Raw genomic sequence first — 17,753 nt, 5'->3', positions numbered from 1 at the left:
TGGAGTCTATGACAATTTTTAGGGCCTTCCTCTGACACCGCCTGGTATAGAAGTCCTGGATGGCAGGAAGCTTGGCCCCAGTGATGAACTACCCTCTGTAGTGCCTTGCGGTCAGAGGCAGAGCAGTTGCCATGGCAGGCAGTGATGCAACCGGTCAGGATGCTCTCAATGGTGCAGCTGTAGAACCTTTTGAGGATCTGAGGACCCATGCCAAATATTTTCAGTCTCCTAAGGGGAATAGGTTTTGTTATGCCCTCCTCAAATCAAATGAAATCAAAGTTTATTTGTCACGTGCGCCGAATACAACAGGTGTAGGACCTTACAGTGAAATTCTTACTTACAGGCTCTAACCAATAGTGCAAAAAATATATTAGGTGAACAATAAGTAAGTAAAGAAATAAAAACAACAGTAAAAAGAAAGTGAAAAATAACAGTAGCGAGGCTATATACAGTAGCAAGTCTATAAAAGTAGCGAGGCTACATACAGACACCGGTTAGTCAGGTTGATTAAGGTAGTATGTACATGTAGATATGGTTAAAGTGACTATGCATATATGATGAACAAAGAGTAGCAGTAGCGTAAAAGAGGGGTTGGCGGGTGGCCACGTACAAATCTGTCGTTCTGCGCCTGAACAGGCAGTTAACCCACTGTTCCTAGGCCGTCATTGAAAATAAGAATTTGTTCTTAACTGACTTGCCTGGTTAAATAAAGGTAAAATAAAAATTAATTATTTGATTGGGTCTAATTGTGCTGCTGTAATGGGGTCTGTTTGTGAACAGAGCCCCAGAACCAGCTGGCTGAGTGGATTCTTCTTTAGGTCCATCGCTCTGTAGCACAGGGCTTTGTATTTCTTTCTTTCTTTCTTTCTTTCTTTCTTTCTTTCTTTCTTTCTTTCTTTCTTTCTTTCTTTCTTTCTTTCTTTCTTTCTTTCTTTCTTTCTTTCTTTCTTTCTTTCTCTGTCTGTCTGTCTGTCTGTCTGTCTGTCTGTCTGTCTGTCTGTCTGTCTGTCTGTCTGTCTGTCTGTCTGTCTGTCTGTCTGTCTGTCTGTCTGTCTGTCTGTCTGTCTGTCTGTCTGTCTGTCTGTCTGTCTGTCTGTCTGTCTGTCTGTCTGTCTGTCTGTCTGTGTCTTTCAGCCTCTATCTCTCTCTCTCTCTCTCGCTAGGGAGGCTGTTAGAGTTAATCAGTTAACTTGAGTTAACTTTGCTAACACTTTATTTTATGGGTACCTAATAAACCATTAATAAGGCATTATTGAGTTCACCATTTATGAATCATTATTCTCATATTTGTAAATGCTAGTAAGCTAGTTGAACGTGTGTTGTGTGCTTATTATTTTACCACGTACTACTGGAATGTCTACCAATGGCATGTCCATCTTTTTGTGAAACATTTCCCTGGTCACTCAAAACATTTATAAAATGTTTATAAAGTATAAATAGCACTCACTTTAGATTAAGGACTGCACAAAGACTTAACTAATGATTCGTAAATGGTTTATAAATGCGGGACTAATGATAAAGAAATGGTGAACACACAATTTATAAATAGTTTATCAGGTACCTTTAAAATAAAGTCATAATTTTTTTTTGTGTGATTATGTGCATTGTCTGAAAGTTTTCAAAATATACTGAAAACATAAAAAATACTATATATACAGCTAAAAATACAACAATGTGAAGATCAAACCAAGTTGACGTTGAGGTTAAAGAAAAGCCCTACTTACATCTGGTGCTTACGTCTATTCTCTGTTCTGATCTTGTCCACATTCTGATTGGGCCAACGTTTTTAGACAGGTGTAGACGATTAAGACACATTGTGATCAGATCTTCCTGACCACCTCTGGAGGTAGTCAGGGAGCCATCTGGAAATCATTCAAGTACAGATTTTATTGGTCACATACATGTGTTTAGCAGATGTTATTGCAGATGTAGCAAAATGCTTGTAAAAAAATCATTTTTATTTTTTATTGACAGCTAGTACCATTGACTTATGGCATCAATAATTGTCTTAAAATAAATACATTCACATTATATTGAAAATAATCTTCAAATATTTTGCATACAGGGAGGCACCAGGAAATGTGATCACAATGTGGACACAGTGGACGGATAAGAGAGACATTTTAACATCATGTGTAGACGCGACAAACTTTGATCAGATAGTAATTAGATCATATTGATCAGATGATCACAAAACTCACATGTTAGCGCAAGGCTAAAGTGTGTACATTATCAATTTTGCTTATTTAGTTTATCTTACTTTGGACAAAATCAAGACGTCAATATTCTTGTGATGCTTTTTATATATAAAAAAAAAAATTACAGCTGAATTTGAGCAGTATTTGTCATCATTTGATCAGTATTTGTCCACTGTGCTCAATTTGGGGTTGGCATTTTTTCGGAACCCAAGGTAGCGCTGTTGCGCGTATCTTTAGTCAGCTTGACGCATACAAACCAAAAAGGGCGAAGAAGTAAATTGAAGACCTATTGGGTTTCCACTAGATACCACAGCAACAAAGTCAAAATTGGGTATATCGTAACAATTCATGAAATAAAAATGTACTTCATGGTTAGACATTAGGTTAGCAGTGGGGTTAAGGTTTGCTTTAAAATATAATTTTAAGAAGCTCAAATCAGAAATAGGCGGGGTTTATGACTTTGTGCTTGTGGTAACTAGTGACGACCGAACCACTGTAGCACGAGCTTCCGGTTTGTCGGTTGATGTAGCAGAAATTAAATCGTTGTTTGGAAACATCATGTACCAAGTATTCATCTAAATCTTATGGATATTGAATAATAATATGGGTATGTAGCTACATTATACTTGGAAAGTGTCTGCTTAATGATGTGATGACTTTAATATTATTAAACCAGGAACGCTAGTTAGCTATTTTAGCTAGCTAACCAACATACTTGCTAGTTTTTAGGTGATAAGTAACGTTACACTATATATACAAAAGTATGTGGACACCCCTTCAAATTAGTGGATTCGGCTATTTCAGCCACACCTGTTGCTGACAGATGTATAAAATCGAGCACACAGCCATGCAATCTCCATCAACAAACATTGACAGTAGAATGGCCTTACTGAAGAGCGCAGTGACTTTCAACGTGGCACCGTCATAGGATGCCACCTTTCCAACAAGTCAGTTTGTCCAATTTTTGCCCTGCTAGAGCTGGCCCGGTCAACTGTAAGTGCTGATGTTGTCCTAGACATTAACACTTCACAATAACAGCTCAGCCGTGAAGTGGTAGGCCACACAAGCTCACAGACCTGAACCACGGAGTGCTGAAATGCATAGCGTATAAAAATAGTCTGTCCTCGGTTGCAACACTCACTACCGAGTTCCAAACTGCCTCTGGAAGCAAAGTCAGCTTCATGAAATGGGTTTCCATGACTGAGCAGCTGCATACAAGCCTAAGATCACCATACGCATTGCCAAGCGAGTGGTGTAAAGCTCGCTGCCATTGGACTCTTCAGCAGTGGAAATGCTTTCTCTGGAGTGATTTATCACACTTCACCATCTAGGAGTCCGATGAACGAATCTGGGTTTGGTGGATGCCAGGAGAACGCGACCTGCCCCAATGCATAGTGCCAGCTGTAAAGTTTGGTGGAGGAGGAATAATGGTCTGGGGTTCTTTTTCATGGTTAGGACTAGGCCCCTTAGTTCCAGTGAAGGGAAATCTTAACGCTTCACCATACAATGACATTCTAGATGATTCTGTGCTTCCAACTTTGTGGCAACAGTTTGGGGAAGGCCTTGTACTGTTTCAGCATGACAATGCCCCTGTGCACAAAGCGAGGACCATACAGAAAGGGTTTGTTGAAATCGGCGTGGAAGAACTTGACTGGCCTGCACAGAGCCCTGACCTCAACCCCATCGAACACCTTTGGGATGAATTGGAACGCCAATTATGAGCCAGGCCTAATCGGCCAACATAATCTACTGACTTCAGTAATGCGCTTGTGGCTGAATGGAAGCATGTCCCCGCAGCAATGTTCAAACATTTAGTGGAAAGCCTTCCCAGAAGAGTGGAGGCTATTATAGCAGCAAAGGGAAGACCAACTCCATATTAATGCAGATGATTTTGCATTGAGATGTTCGACGAGCAGGTGTCCAGATACTTTTGTTCATATAATGTAGCTACATTGTTAGATGTCCGCAGTATTGTCAATAACTGACTTGTATTACTGTTTCATTACAGCCGTAGCCATGAGTTCAACCTGTCCGGGACATTATTGTGGCAAGATGTTGATAAATGGCTCATTTGATGGAGAATGTGGGGTGAGTATAGTTCCAGCTGAATTTTAACAAATCAACTGAGCTGTTGGAAGGCCATTCTAGCTACTAATGTAGCACTAAGTTCTGTAACCGAGTATTAGGCTAAACCCATACCCTAAAATGTAGTTGAATTATCAGGTATGTCCCAGAGGAGAGAAGACAAACATGCAGAAGATCTGTGAGAAGTGTACAGAATCCCCTGAACTTTATGACTGGCTGTACCTGGGCTTCATGGCAATGCTGCCACTGGTTCTACACTGGTTCTTCATCGAGTGGTACTCTGGGAAGAAAAGGTAATGTCTCATTTTCAGCCCAAATTACTGCAGTCATAACCAATTGTTGCATGTAGGTTAAATCACTGGAGAAGCTAATCCAGAAAAAAAAAACATTACAACCTATCTGTTGTGATAATTGCGTCGTTTCCTCAATAACTTGTTAGTTCATAAGCCTTGGCACTGTGATATAGGGCTAAAGGCCGAGATAATAAAAAGACAGTGGCAGAATAATGTTGTATTGCATTGAAGGTCATTTGGAGGTTTGTTAACACCGTGTCCAAGGAAGGGCCAGATGTATACAGAATGGTGTCGTCTGCGTAGAGGTGGATCAAAGAATCACCAGCAGCAAGAGTGACATCATTGATATATACAGAGAAAAGAGTCGGCCTGAGAATTGAACCCTGAACAGGCCCTCCGATTTGACACCCTGAACTCTATCTGAGAAGTAGTTAGTGAACCAGGAGAGGCAGTCATTAGAGAAACCAAGGCTGTTGAGTTGAGTCTGCCGATAAAAATACGGAGATTGGCAGAGTCGAAAGCCTTGGCCAGGTCGATGAATATGGCTGCACAGTAGTGTCTTTATCGATTGCGGTTATGATCTCGTTTAGTACCTTGAGCGTGGCTGAGGTACGGTGGGATTCGAAATGGTCGGTGATCTGTTTGTTCACTTGTCTTTCGAAGACTTTAGAAAGGCAGGGCAGGATGGATATACAGTGGGGCAAAAAAGTATTTATTCAGCCACCAATTGTGCAAGTTCTCCCACTTAAAAAGATGAGAGGCCTGTAATTTTCATCATAGGTACACTTCAACTATAACAGACAAAATGAGAAGAAAAAAAATCCAGAAAATCACATTGTAGGATTTTTAATGAATTTATTTGCAAATTATGGTGGAAAATAAGTATTTGGTCACCTACAAACAAGCAAGATATCTGGCTCTCACAGACCTGTAACTTCTTCTTTAAGAGACTCCTCAGTCCTCCACTCGTTACCTGTATTAATCGCACCTGTTTGAACTTGTTATCAGTATAAAATACACCTGTCCACAACCTCAAACAGTCACACTCCGAAATCCACTATGGCCAAGACCAAAGAGCTGTCAAAGGACACCAGAAACAAAATTGTAGACCTGCACCAGGCTGGGAAGACTGAATCTGCAATAGGTAAGCAGTTTGGTTTGAAGAAATCAACTGTGGGAGCAATTATTAGTAAATGGAAGACATACAAGACCACTGATAATCTCCCTCAATCTGGGGCTCCACGCAAGATCTCACCCCGTGGGGTCAAAATGATCACAAGAACGGTGAGCAAATATCCCAGAACCACATGGGCGGACCTAGTGAATGACCTGCAGAGAGCTGGGACCAAAGTAACAAAGCCTACCATCAGTAACACACTACGCCGCCAGGGACTCAAATCCTGCAGTGCCAGACGTGTCCCCCTGCTTAAGCCAGTACATGTCCAGGCCCGTCTGAAGTTTGCTAGAGAGCATTTGGATGATCGAGAAGAAGATTGGGAGAATATCATATAGTCAGATGAAACCAAAATATAACTTTTTGGTAAAAACTCAACTCGTCGTGTTTGGAGGACAAAGAATGCTGAGTTGCATCCAAAGAACACCATACCTACTGTGAAGCATGGGGGGTGGAAACATCATGTTTTGGGGCTGTTTTTCTGCAAAGGGACCAGAATGACTGATCTTTGTAAAGGAAAGAATGAATGGGGCCATGTATCGTGAGATTTTGAGTGAAAACCTCCTTCCATCAGCAAGGGCATTGAAGATGAAACTTGGCTTGGTCTTTCAGCATAACAATGATCCCAAACACACTGCCCGGGCAATGGAGTGGCTTCGTAAGAAGCATTTCAAGGTCCTGGATTGGCCTAGCCAGTCTCCAGATCTCAACCCCATAGAAAATCTTTGGAGGGAGTTGAAAGTCTGTGTTGCCCAGCAACAGCCCCAAAACATCACTGCTCTAGAGGAGATCTGCATGGAGGAATGGGCCAAAATACAAGCAACAGTGTGTGAAAACCTTGTGAAGACTTACAGAAAACGTTTGACCTCTGTCATTGCCAACAAAGGGTATATAACAAAGTATTGAGAAACTTTTGTTATTGACCAAATACTTATTTTCCACCATAATTTGCAAATAAATTCATTAAAAATCCTACAATGTGATATTCTGGATTTTTTTTCTTCTCATTTTGTCTGTTATAGTTGAAGTGTACCTATGATGAAAATTACAGGCCTCTCATCTTTTTAAGTGGGAGAACTTGCACAATTGGTGGCTGACTGAATACTTTTTTGCCCCACTGTAGGTCTGTAACAGTTTGGGTCTAGAGTGTCTCCTCCTTTGAAGAGGGGATGACCACGGCCGCTTTCCAATCTTTAGGAATCTCAGACGATATGAAAGAGCGGTTGAACAGACTATTAATAGGGGTTGCAACAATTGCGGCGGATCATTTTAGGAAGAGAGGGTCCAGACTGTCTAGCCCAGCTGATTTGTAGGGGTCTATATTTTTGAGCTCTTTCAGAACATCATCTGTCTGGATTTGGCTGAAGGAGAAGCGGGGGTGGGCTTGGGCCAGTTGCTGCGGGGGGTGCAGAGCTGTTGGCCGGGGTTGGGGTAGCCAGGTGGAAAGCATGGCCAGCCGTTGAGAAATGCTTATTGAAATTCTCAGTTATGTGGATTTACCAGTGGTGACAGTGTTTCCTAGTCTCAGTGCAGTGGGCAGCTGGGAGAAGGAACTCTTGTTCTCCATGGACTTTACTGTGTCCCAAAACTTGGAATTAGTGCTGCAGAATGTAAATTTTGCTTTCCTAACTGACTGTGTGTATTTGTTCCTGACTTCCCTGAAAAGTTGCATATCGCGGGGACTATTCGAAGCTAGTGTAGTACGCCACAGGTTGTTTTTGTGCTGGTCAAGGCAGTCAATTCTGGAGTGAACCAAGGGCTGTATCTGTTCTTAGTTAAACAAAAAAATGAAAGGGGCATGCTTATTTGAGATGGTGAGGAAAGCACTTTTAAAGAACAACCAGGCATCCTCTACTGACGGGATGAGGTCAATATCCTTCCAGGATACCCAGGCCAGGTCGATTAGAAAGGCCTGCTCGAAGTGTTTTATCAAATCAAATTTTATTTGTCACATACACATGGTTAGCAGATGTTAATGTGAGTGTAGTGAAATGCTTGTGCTTCTAGTTCCGACCAACGAGTAATCTAGCTAACAATTCTAAAACTACTACCTTATACACACAAGTGTAAAGGGATAAAGAACATGTACATAAAGATATATGAATGAGTGATGGTACAGAGCGGCATAGGCAAGATGCAGTAGATGGTATCGAGTACAGTATATACATATGAGATGAGTATGTAAACAAAGTGGCATAGTTTAAAGTGGCTAGTGATACATGTATTACATAAAGATGCAGTAGATGATATAGAGTACAGTATATACGTATACATATGAGATAAATAATGTAGGGTATGTAAACATTATATTAAGTAGCATTGTTTCAAGTGGCTAGTGATATATTTTACATCAATTCCCATTATTAAAGTGGCTGGAGTTGAGTCAGTGTGTTGGCAGCAACCACTCAATGTTAGTGGTGGCTGTTTAACAGTCTGATGGCCTTGAGATAGAAGCTGTTTTTCAGTCTCTCGGTCCCAGCTTTGATGCACCTGTACTGACCTCGCCTTCTGGATGATAGCGGGGTGAACAGGCAGTGGCTTGGGTGGTTGATGTCCTTGATGATCTTTATGGCCTTCCTGTAACATCGGGTGGTGTAGGTGTCCTGGAGGGCAGGTAGTTTGCCCCTGGTGATGCGTTGTGCAGACCTCACTACCCTCTGGTGAGCCTTACGGTTGTGGGTGGAGCAGTTGCCGTACCTGGCGGTGATACAGCCCGACAGGATGCTCTCGATTGTGCATCTGTAGAAGTTTGTGAGTGCTTTTGGTGACAAGCCGAATTTCTTCAGCCTCCTGAGGTTGAAGAGGCGCTGCTGCGCCTTCTTCACAATGCTGTCTGTGTGGGTGGACCAATTCAGTTTGTCCGTGATGTGTACGCCGAGGAACTTAAAACTTACTACCCTCTCCACTACTGTTCCATCGATGTGGATAGGGGGGTGTTCCCTCGGCTGTTTCCTGAAGCGTTTGATAGTGATGAGGGGTGGTCGTTTGACCACGGACACAGGCAATGAGGCAGTGATCACTGAGATCCTGGTTGAAAACAGCAGAGGTGTATTTAGAGGGCAAGTTGATCAGGATGATATCTATGAGGGTGCCCATGTTTACAGATTTGGGGTTGTACCTGGTAGGTTCCTTGATAATTTGTGTGAGATTGAGGGCATCTAGCTTAGGTTGTAGGATGGCCAGGGTGTTAAGCATATTTCAATTTAGGTCACCTAGCAGTACGAACTCTGACGATAGATGGGGGGCAATCAATTCACATATGGTGTCCAGGGCACAGCTAGGAGGTGAGGGGCGTCTATAACAAGCGGCAACAGTGAGGGATTTTTTTTCTGGTGAGATGGATCTTTAAAAGTAGAAGCTCGAACTGTTTGGGCATAGACCTGGATAGTGTGACAGAACTCTGCAGGCTATCTTTACAGTAGATAGCAATTCCGCCCCCTTTAGCAGTTCTGTCTTGATGAAAAATGTTGTAATTTGGGGATGGAAATTTTTGGTGGGCTTCCTAAGCCAGGATTCAGACACGGCTAGCACATCAAGGTTGGCGGAGTGTGCTAAAGCCGTGAATAAAGCAAACTTAGGGAGGAGGCTTCTGATGTTAACATGCATGAACCCAAGGCTTTTACGGTTGCAGAAGTCATGAAATGAGAGCGCCTGGGGACACACAGGGCCTGCGTTAACCTCTACATCACCAGAGGAACAGAGGAGGAGTAGGATGAGGGTACGGCTAAAGGCCTTAGCAACTGGTCGTCTAGTGCGTTGGGAACAGAGAATAAAAGGAGCAGATGTCTGGGCGTGGTAGGATTGATTCAGGGCATAGTGTACAGACAAGGGTATGGTAGGGTGCGAATACATTGGAGGTAAACCTAAGCATTGAGTGACGATGAGAGAGGTTGCATCCCTGGAGGCGCCAGTTAAGCTGGGTGCTGTCTCCGCATGTGTGGGGGTGGGACAAAGGAGCGATCCGAGGCATGTTGAGCAGGAGTAGGGGCTTCGCAGCAAAATAAAACAATGAGAGCTGCCCTAAACAACAGTTTTCAAGGCATAATGACATTAGAGAAAGGCATAAAGCAATCACAGGTGTTGATTTGGAGAGCTAAGACAACAACGGGTGAGACAACAACAGGTAAACAGCCAGGACAACAACAACGAATGGGCAGAGCGAGTCAGTTAGCTACACACAGGCCCTGAGTTTGAGGCTGGGGCAGACAGATAGATAAACAAAATGAAGAACTGTGTTAATGGACAGTCCAGCAGGCATCGGCTGTGTAGCCGAGTGATCATAGGGTCCAATGAAGAGCAATAGATGGAACAGGGGACCGTTCGGTAGTTGATTACTACGTTGAGCGAGCGGGAGACATGGTGTTCAGGGAGCTAGCAGGCCAGGGCTAGCAGATGGATCATCACCAATGACGCAGAGGCCTGTTGAGAGCACATCGGCCGAGTTACTTCAGCAGACCAGTCGTGATGGATCGGCAGGGCTCCGTGTCGACAAAGGGTCCAGGCCAATTGGCAAGAGAAGTGTTGTAGTTGGTGTACTTCATTTGCTAGCTGGGAGATGGGCCTAGCTCGAGGCTAACTGGTGCATGCTTCTGGACAATTGCCACTCGCTATCAACTAGCTAGCTGCGAAGATCCAATCTCCTATGGTCAGTCTCATATAGTGACAACTAAGGTTGCACATTTTGGGGAATATTCAGAGGTGGAAACTTTCCACGGGAGTTAACAGGAATATATGGGAATTAATGGAAATATACAGGAATTAATGGAAATATATGCAAATTGATGTTAATACCATTTAAATGTAATGTTTTTTGCATTGGATATATTTACCATATCATATGGAGACATAAACATTTTACCTTATCATTAGTAGACATTGTGAATGATTAAATCAAAGAACATTCATAAATCTCTTCCAATACACATGGCCTGTGAGCATCAGAGGTGAACCAGTTGCATACACAGCTCGAGCAAGACATTCATCAGCATTTCTCTGACTACGTTCCTCCATTGAGTTAACAAAACTTCTGATTCCAGGAGGACCATGAGCTGTTGCTATTTATAGTGTCAGATTCATCATTTTCACCTCGAATAGAAGTAGAGTGACTTTTGTCAGAGGTTGCTTGTTGTGAGCGCTGAGGGAATTGTATGCACTTGGCCAGATGATTCTGCATCTTTGTTGCATTCTTCACATATGATTTGGCACAGTATTTGCAAATGTTCACAGCTTTTCCTTCTACATTAGCTACAGTGAAATGTCTCCACACATCAGATGCCCGTGGCATTTTCCTCTAAAGATGAGAAAAAAATTAGTAAAAATAAAACAAAGTACAATTCCATGTACAGATAAATAGTTAAGCAGTTATATTAAACAACTCCTTTGTAAGATAAATGTTTTAAAATGAAACCTGTAGGTGAATTAACACTCAGTTAGCAGGCTCAAGCAAGCTAAAACCCACATGGTAGCAAAAACTAACAAGCAGAAGTTGATAACAAGTTAGAAATACACTGCTCAAAAAAATAAAGGGAACACTAAAATAACACATCCTAGATCTGAATGAATGAAATATTCTTATTAAATACTTTTTTCTTTACATAGTTGAATGTGCTGACAACAAAATCACACACAAATTAACAATGGAAATCAAATGTATCAACCCATGGAGGTCTGCATTTGGAGTCACACTCAAAATGAAAGTGGAAAACCACACTACAGGCTGATCCAACGTTGATGTAATGTCCTTAAAACAAGTCAAAATGAGGCTCAGTAGTGTGTGTGGCCTCCACGTGCCTGTATGACCTCCCTACAACGCCTGGGCATGCTCCTGATGAGGTGGCGGATGGTCTCCTGAGGGATCTCCTCCCAGACCTGGACTAAAGCATCTGCCAACTCCTGGACAGTCTGTGGTGCAACGTGGCGTTGGTGGATGGAGCGAGACATGATGTCCCAGATGTGCTCAATTGGATTCAGGTCTGAGAAACGGGCGGGCCAGTCCATAGCATCAATGCCTTCCTCTTGCAGGAACTGCTGACACACTCCAGCCACATGAGGTCTAGCATTGTCTTGCATTAGGAGGAACCCAGGGCCAACTGCGCCAGCATATGGTCTCACAAGGGGTCTGAGGATCTCATCTCGGTACCTAATGGCAGTCAGGCTACCTCTGGCGAGCACATGGAGGGCTGTGCGGCACCCCAAAGAAATGTCACCCCACACCATGACTGACCCACCGCCAAACCGGTCATGCTGGAGGATGTTGCAGGCAGCAGAACATTCTCCACAGCGTCTCCAGACTGTCACGTCTGTCACATGTGCTCAGTGTGAACCTGCTTTCATCTGTGAAGAGCACAGGGTGCCAGTGGCGAATTTGCCAATCTTGGTGTTCTCTGGCAAATGCCAAACGTCCTGCACGGTGTTGGGCTGTAAGCACAACCCCCACACTCATACCACCCTCATGGAGTCTGTTTCTGACCGTTTGAACAGACACATGCACATTTGTGGCCTGCTGCAGGTCATTTTGCAGGGCTCTGGCAGTGCTCCTCCTGCTCCTCCTTGCACAAAGGCGGAGGTAGCGGTCCTGCTGCTGGGTTGTTGCCCTCCTACGGCCTCCTCCACGTCTCCTGATGTACTGGCCTGTCTCCTGGTAGCGCCTCCATGCTCTGGACACTACGCTGACAGACACAGCAAACCTTCTTCCCACAGCTCGCATTGATGTGCCATCCTGGATGAGCTGCACTACCTGAGCCACTTGTGTGGGTTGTAGACTCTGTCTCATGCTACCACTAGAGTGAAAGCACCTCCAGCATTCAAAAGTGACCAAAACATCAGCCAGGAAGCATAGGAACTGAGAAGTGGTCTGTGGTTATCACCTGCAGAACCCAAATCAAATTTATTTATATAGCCCTTCGTACATCAGCTGATATCTCAAAGTGCTGTACAGAAACCCAGCCTAAAACCCCAAACAGCAAGCAATGCAGGTGTAGAAGCACGGTGGCTAGGAAAAACTCCCTAGAAAGGCCAAAACCTAGGAAGAAACCTAGAGAGGAACCAGGCTATGTGGGGTGTCTTGCTGTCTTTATTGGGGGTGTCTTGCTAATTGCCTATAATGTCCACCTGTTGTCTATTCCATTTGCACAACAGCATGTGAAATGTATTGTCAATCAGTGTTGCTTCCTAAGTGGACAGTTTGATTTCACAGAAGTGTGATTGACTTGGAGTTACATTATGTTGTTTAAGTGTTCCCTTTATTTTTTTGAGCAGTGTAATTTCAACACACTTTGCTGTAGGCTACTATTTACTAGTTAACAAAAAATAATGTATGTCATATAAAATATATTTACCCCGTCCAGTATTGTAATCAAAACTTACCAGAAAGGATGTGGTCCTTGGCTCAGACATTGTAGTAGTGTGGGCTCAATAGCGTCTCATTAGTGTGCAAGATCTTGAGAATCAGCTGTGCATGTGATGGAAGAGTGCACTGTGTATGCAGAGGGTTGCAATTCCATTGAATTGGGGATAGTTAAAAGCAAAATTCCCATGGACTTCCCATGGAAAATTTCCTGGAAAAATGTACAGGAAGGTTTCCGACCCTTTCCAACCCTAGTGACAACTAAAAGATACCAAAAGTAGCTAGCTAGACACCGGAGGACAACCACACAATGATATGCAACAATTAAAAATTTTTCTGTCAATAATGACGTTTGGTTTGTGATGTGATTGGTCTAAAGCCAAATCCAAACCTGCTTCCCTTGACACTTTTTTTGTTTTGTTGGTTTTGTTCGCTCTGATTCTTTCTCTGGTGAGATACATTCAGCTTCTTAAGAATGTAAGGAAGTTTAAGAAACTCCGAGAGATGAAATAATTTTTTTTTTTTCTTTTTCTTCTTGGTATTTTTTTGGGGGGGAAGCCTTGCATCCCATTGCATCCATGAACACGCTCCACTTGTCATACCCATGGCCAATAGGCTACATATTGTGACATTTACTGTAGAGCAGTGTTGAGGAAGCTACTCTGAAAATATAGTTGACCAAGTTACCAATTACTTGTAAAATAAGTTAAGTTGCATTAAAGCTTTTTAAAGAAAAAAACTGTTTCCTTAACTAAAGTTACTTTGAAGAAGTAGTTCACTACATCCAAGCTACTTCGTTATAAATTATCATATCGAAATCTGAACACTTAGACTACAAATTGCAAGAACAGATCACTCGGGAGTCAGCTGTTAACAGAATGTGTAATTTAGCCTATTAAACACAAAAACTATGTTTCAAGTGTGAATTAGGTATGTCTCTGATGCCGAAAAAGAAAGGAAATTCTTGACTACTTCACCCATATTGTATTTTATTTTTGCTACATGACAAAAAGTAATTAACTACTTAAAACACAAGATTTTGAATTTAGTTAGTCTACCATCAAGCTACAGCAAAATGTAGTTGAATTACTGGTTGAACTACATGCAGTTCACTACTCCCCAACACTGCTGTAGAGGATTTTTATGAAAGAAGTTTAACATGGTCCTGTTGTAGCCTACTTGGTAACTCATGTTAATGTTACTGATATTATGTATATCTTTCTGAAGCTCCAGTGCCCTCTTCCAACACATCACAGCCCTGTTTGAGTGCAGCGCTGCGGCTATGGTGACTCTGCTGGTCAACGACCCAGTGGGTCTGCTGTCTATCAGATCCTGCAGAGTCCAGATGCTTTCAGACTGGTACACCATGCTGTACAACCCCAGCCCAGACTACATCACCACTCTACACTGCACACAGGAAGCTGTCTTTCCCCTGTGAGTAGCCTATGGCTCGTCCACGTCATGAATGGGATCTATGCACTTTTAGGGCTTGTTTCTCAGTTAGTCCTGGACTCAAAGCATGCTGAAATAGCTTTTTAGTCCAATATTAATTTCAGTCTCTATCTGGAAACAGTCTCATCATCAACTGATATGAGCTGAACATATGAAATTGGTTGGCATGTTCAGCTTCAGAGCAGTGTGATGTGAGATGTTTTGTTCATTGAATAACATGACTTATTCTGTATCCGCAGGTACACTATAGTGTTGATCTACTACGCCTTCTGCCTGGTGTGTATGATGCTGCTGCGGCCACTCCTGGTCAAGAAGATCGCCTGTGGTCTGGGGAAATCTGACCGCTTCAAGAGCATCTACGCTGCTCTCTACTTCTTCCCCATCCTGACAGTCCTGCAAGCTGTGGGAGGCGGCCTGCTCTGTGAGTATGCTTTCAAATAAGGGTCCGGTCTGGTTCGGGCCAGCCCGGTTCAGTTTCCATTTATATAGTATTTATGGTTACATAATTGATTTATGTGAAATGCATTATTTTTAGGCCATAGGTCTTGTTGCCTCGGAAGCCTAGGCATCTCACGTTCTGTTCCAATGCCTGGGGAAGTTCTCCTTAGGAAGACCAAAAATCAAAGTTGAGGTATGCAATTAGCATGCTGAATGTCCACCAGAACTATTGCCAGAGATCACACAGGCCACAATATATGATGGGTTTGATAAGTACAAATGTGTCACTAGTTTCCATGTAGACTCCATGACATTCCTGCAGTCAGCATGCTAATTGCATACCTCAACTTGAGACATCTGTGTTTTACCAAATAGGGCTATCTTCTGTATACCAACCCTACTTTGTCACAACACAACTGATTGGCTCAAATGCATTGAGAAGGAAATAAATTATATAGAATGGGCCAAAATACCAGCAAACAGTGTGTGAAAACCTTGTGAAGACTTACAGAAAACGTTTGACCTCTGTCATTGCCAACAAAGGGTATATAACAAAGTATTGAGATAAACTTTTGTTATTGACCAAATACTTATTTTCCACCATAATTTGCAAATCAATTCATTAAAAATCCTACAATGTGATTTTCTTGATTTTTTTTCTTCTCATTTTGTCTGTCATAGTTGACGTGTACCTATGATGAAAATTACAGGCCTCATCTTTTTAAGTGGGAGAACTTGCACAATTGGTGGCTGACTAAATACTTTTTTGCCCCACTGTGTGTATATATATATATATATATATATATATATATATATATATATATATATATATATATATATATATATATATATATATATATATATATATATATACACACCTACTCATTCAAGGGTTTTTATTCACCGCATATATATAGATATATAGATATATATATATATATATATAGATATATATAGATATATATATATCTATATATAGTTATATATAGTTATAGATAGTTAACAGCCACCCTAAAAACTAAATCCAATACTGAAGTTCTCTAGACTTCCAGTAGTCGATGCAACGAGACAAGATTTGGCCTGGCGAGACTAAAGGTCTTGCCATGTGACTATGGTATAAGCGTGATGCTTTCTGTTTTTCAGATTATGCTTTTCCATACATTATTTTGGTGTTGTCCCTGGTTACCCTGGCAGTGTACATGTCAGCCTCAGAAATACAGGCAAGAAACTGCTTATTTTATATTTTCCTAACCAACATTTTTTAATTTTGATATCAGCTCAGTGTTTTCTCCCTTTACTCCTATCCATAGTCTTTCAAGAATCTCGCTGCCAAGAAGAAGAGGTTGGTGGTGCTCTTCAGCCATTGGCTACTTCACGCGTATGGCATCATCTCCATCTCCCGATTGGATAAACTGGAGCAGGACCTACCTCTATTGGCCCTGGTACCTGGACCCGCCCTTTTCTACCTGCTCACTGCCAGGTTCACTGAACCTAGCCGGATTCTGTCAGAAGGCGGCAACGGCCACTAGAACTATTATAGATGGATGTGGGTATTAAAGTTACTCAGGGAATTCATGTTGCCACGAGCAGCACCGCAGATATCCACCTGTCTATCAATTCAGGAGGTGTTGTCCATGGAGATATATGGACGCTAGCCTTTACTGCCTTCTCTGAGTATGGTAGGAGGATGACTGCTGCATGCAGTGTTGATAGTTGATATTCCTCTCACAGTGAAATTTTTTTAGGATATTCCTAGAACTAAGCTGGGAATACAAACAACGTGTACATACTGTATGTCTATAAACTACAAAGCTCCATATATTTCAAGTGTTAATGGTATCGTTTGTGTCCACATGAATGTTGTCTTTACAACCTAAGGCCTAAGATGTACTGTTCCTCATTGAGGCTGTTTTGAGACATGTTTTATCATTAGATATTCACTCTGTGTCATATTATTTTGGGCTCCTGAGTGGCTCAGCGATCTACGTCACTGCATCTCCGTACAAGAGGCATCACTACAGACCCTGGTTCGATCCTGGGCTGTATCACAACCGGCCATGATTGAGAGTCCCATAGGGCGGCGCACAATTGGCCCAGCGTCGTTAGGGTTTGGCCGGGGTTAGGCCGTCATTGTAAATAAGAATTTCTTCGAAACTGACTTGCCTAGTTAAATTAAAAAATCATATATGCTCAACATCCGTGATTGTTTTAAGCTCAGATATCCTTGATTGTTGCAGTGAAATCAAAGATGGTCTCTGGATTGTCCAATAGTTTAAGTTGTTAGATGTTCTTAAACTAAATCTAATGTGCCAAAATCTCTGAACACATGCATACATCCAGTGGCAGATAAAATAGTTTATTATAACCTAATATTATGTTACAAGCCAAGTGGAATATAGTTCCATTATTTTGCTTGATCAAAAATGGAATGAAAATTATCCTGCTGTTTCCCTGTAAATTATGTTGGGGAAATACACTTGTTGGATAGTAAGGAAATTAAATTGTGAATGTATTTTATGCATGCTCATAGAATGCTTGTAAATAGATGACAATGGATGTGTTTATTAGAAATATATATTTTTATTGCAGTGTAAAACATACAGAACGAGGACTTGACTAGCTACAACTTTGACTTGTAAAATGTATTGTTCAAAAAAACTTGTGAAATGCAGTGTTATAAAGTATGATTTTTCTGAAATAAAATCAGAAGTGTGTACTCATCTACTTTCATCTCATATGACTTTCACTTGTGCTGAGTTTTTTTATAA

The 17,753-nt window shown here is 41.9% G+C and overlaps 1 protein-coding gene across 2 annotated transcripts; it reads left to right on the top strand.

Annotated features, from left to right (window-relative positions):
* The first annotated feature begins 2,634 nt into the window (after positions 1–2,634).
* LOC139383410 (JNK1/MAPK8-associated membrane protein-like) lies at positions 2,635–17,725 on the top strand. Of its 2 annotated transcripts, none has more exons than XM_071127951.1 (7): positions 2,635–2,805; positions 4,207–4,286; positions 4,422–4,576; positions 14,323–14,529; positions 14,787–14,968; positions 16,129–16,205; positions 16,296–17,725. In XM_071127951.1, exons 1-7 carry the CDS (start codon positions 2,802–2,804, stop codon positions 16,512–16,514), a joined length of 924 nt encoding a protein of 307 aa, XP_070984052.1. In that variant the 5' UTR covers positions 2,635–2,801; the 3' UTR covers positions 16,515–17,725. The 2 variants fall into 2 exon arrangements, with proteins under 2 accessions (XP_070984052.1, XP_070984053.1); XM_071127952.1 differs by having other exon boundaries at positions 14,329–14,529; positions 16,296–16,759.
* The last annotated feature ends 28 nt before the right edge of the window (positions 17,726–17,753 follow it).

This window comes from Oncorhynchus clarkii, chromosome 25 (genome assembly GCF_045791955.1).
Source record: "Oncorhynchus clarkii lewisi isolate Uvic-CL-2024 chromosome 25, UVic_Ocla_1.0, whole genome shotgun sequence".
Classification (NCBI taxonomy): domain Eukaryota; kingdom Metazoa; phylum Chordata; class Actinopteri; order Salmoniformes; family Salmonidae; genus Oncorhynchus; species Oncorhynchus clarkii.
This window is presented reverse-complemented; position numbering and strand designations above follow the sequence as displayed.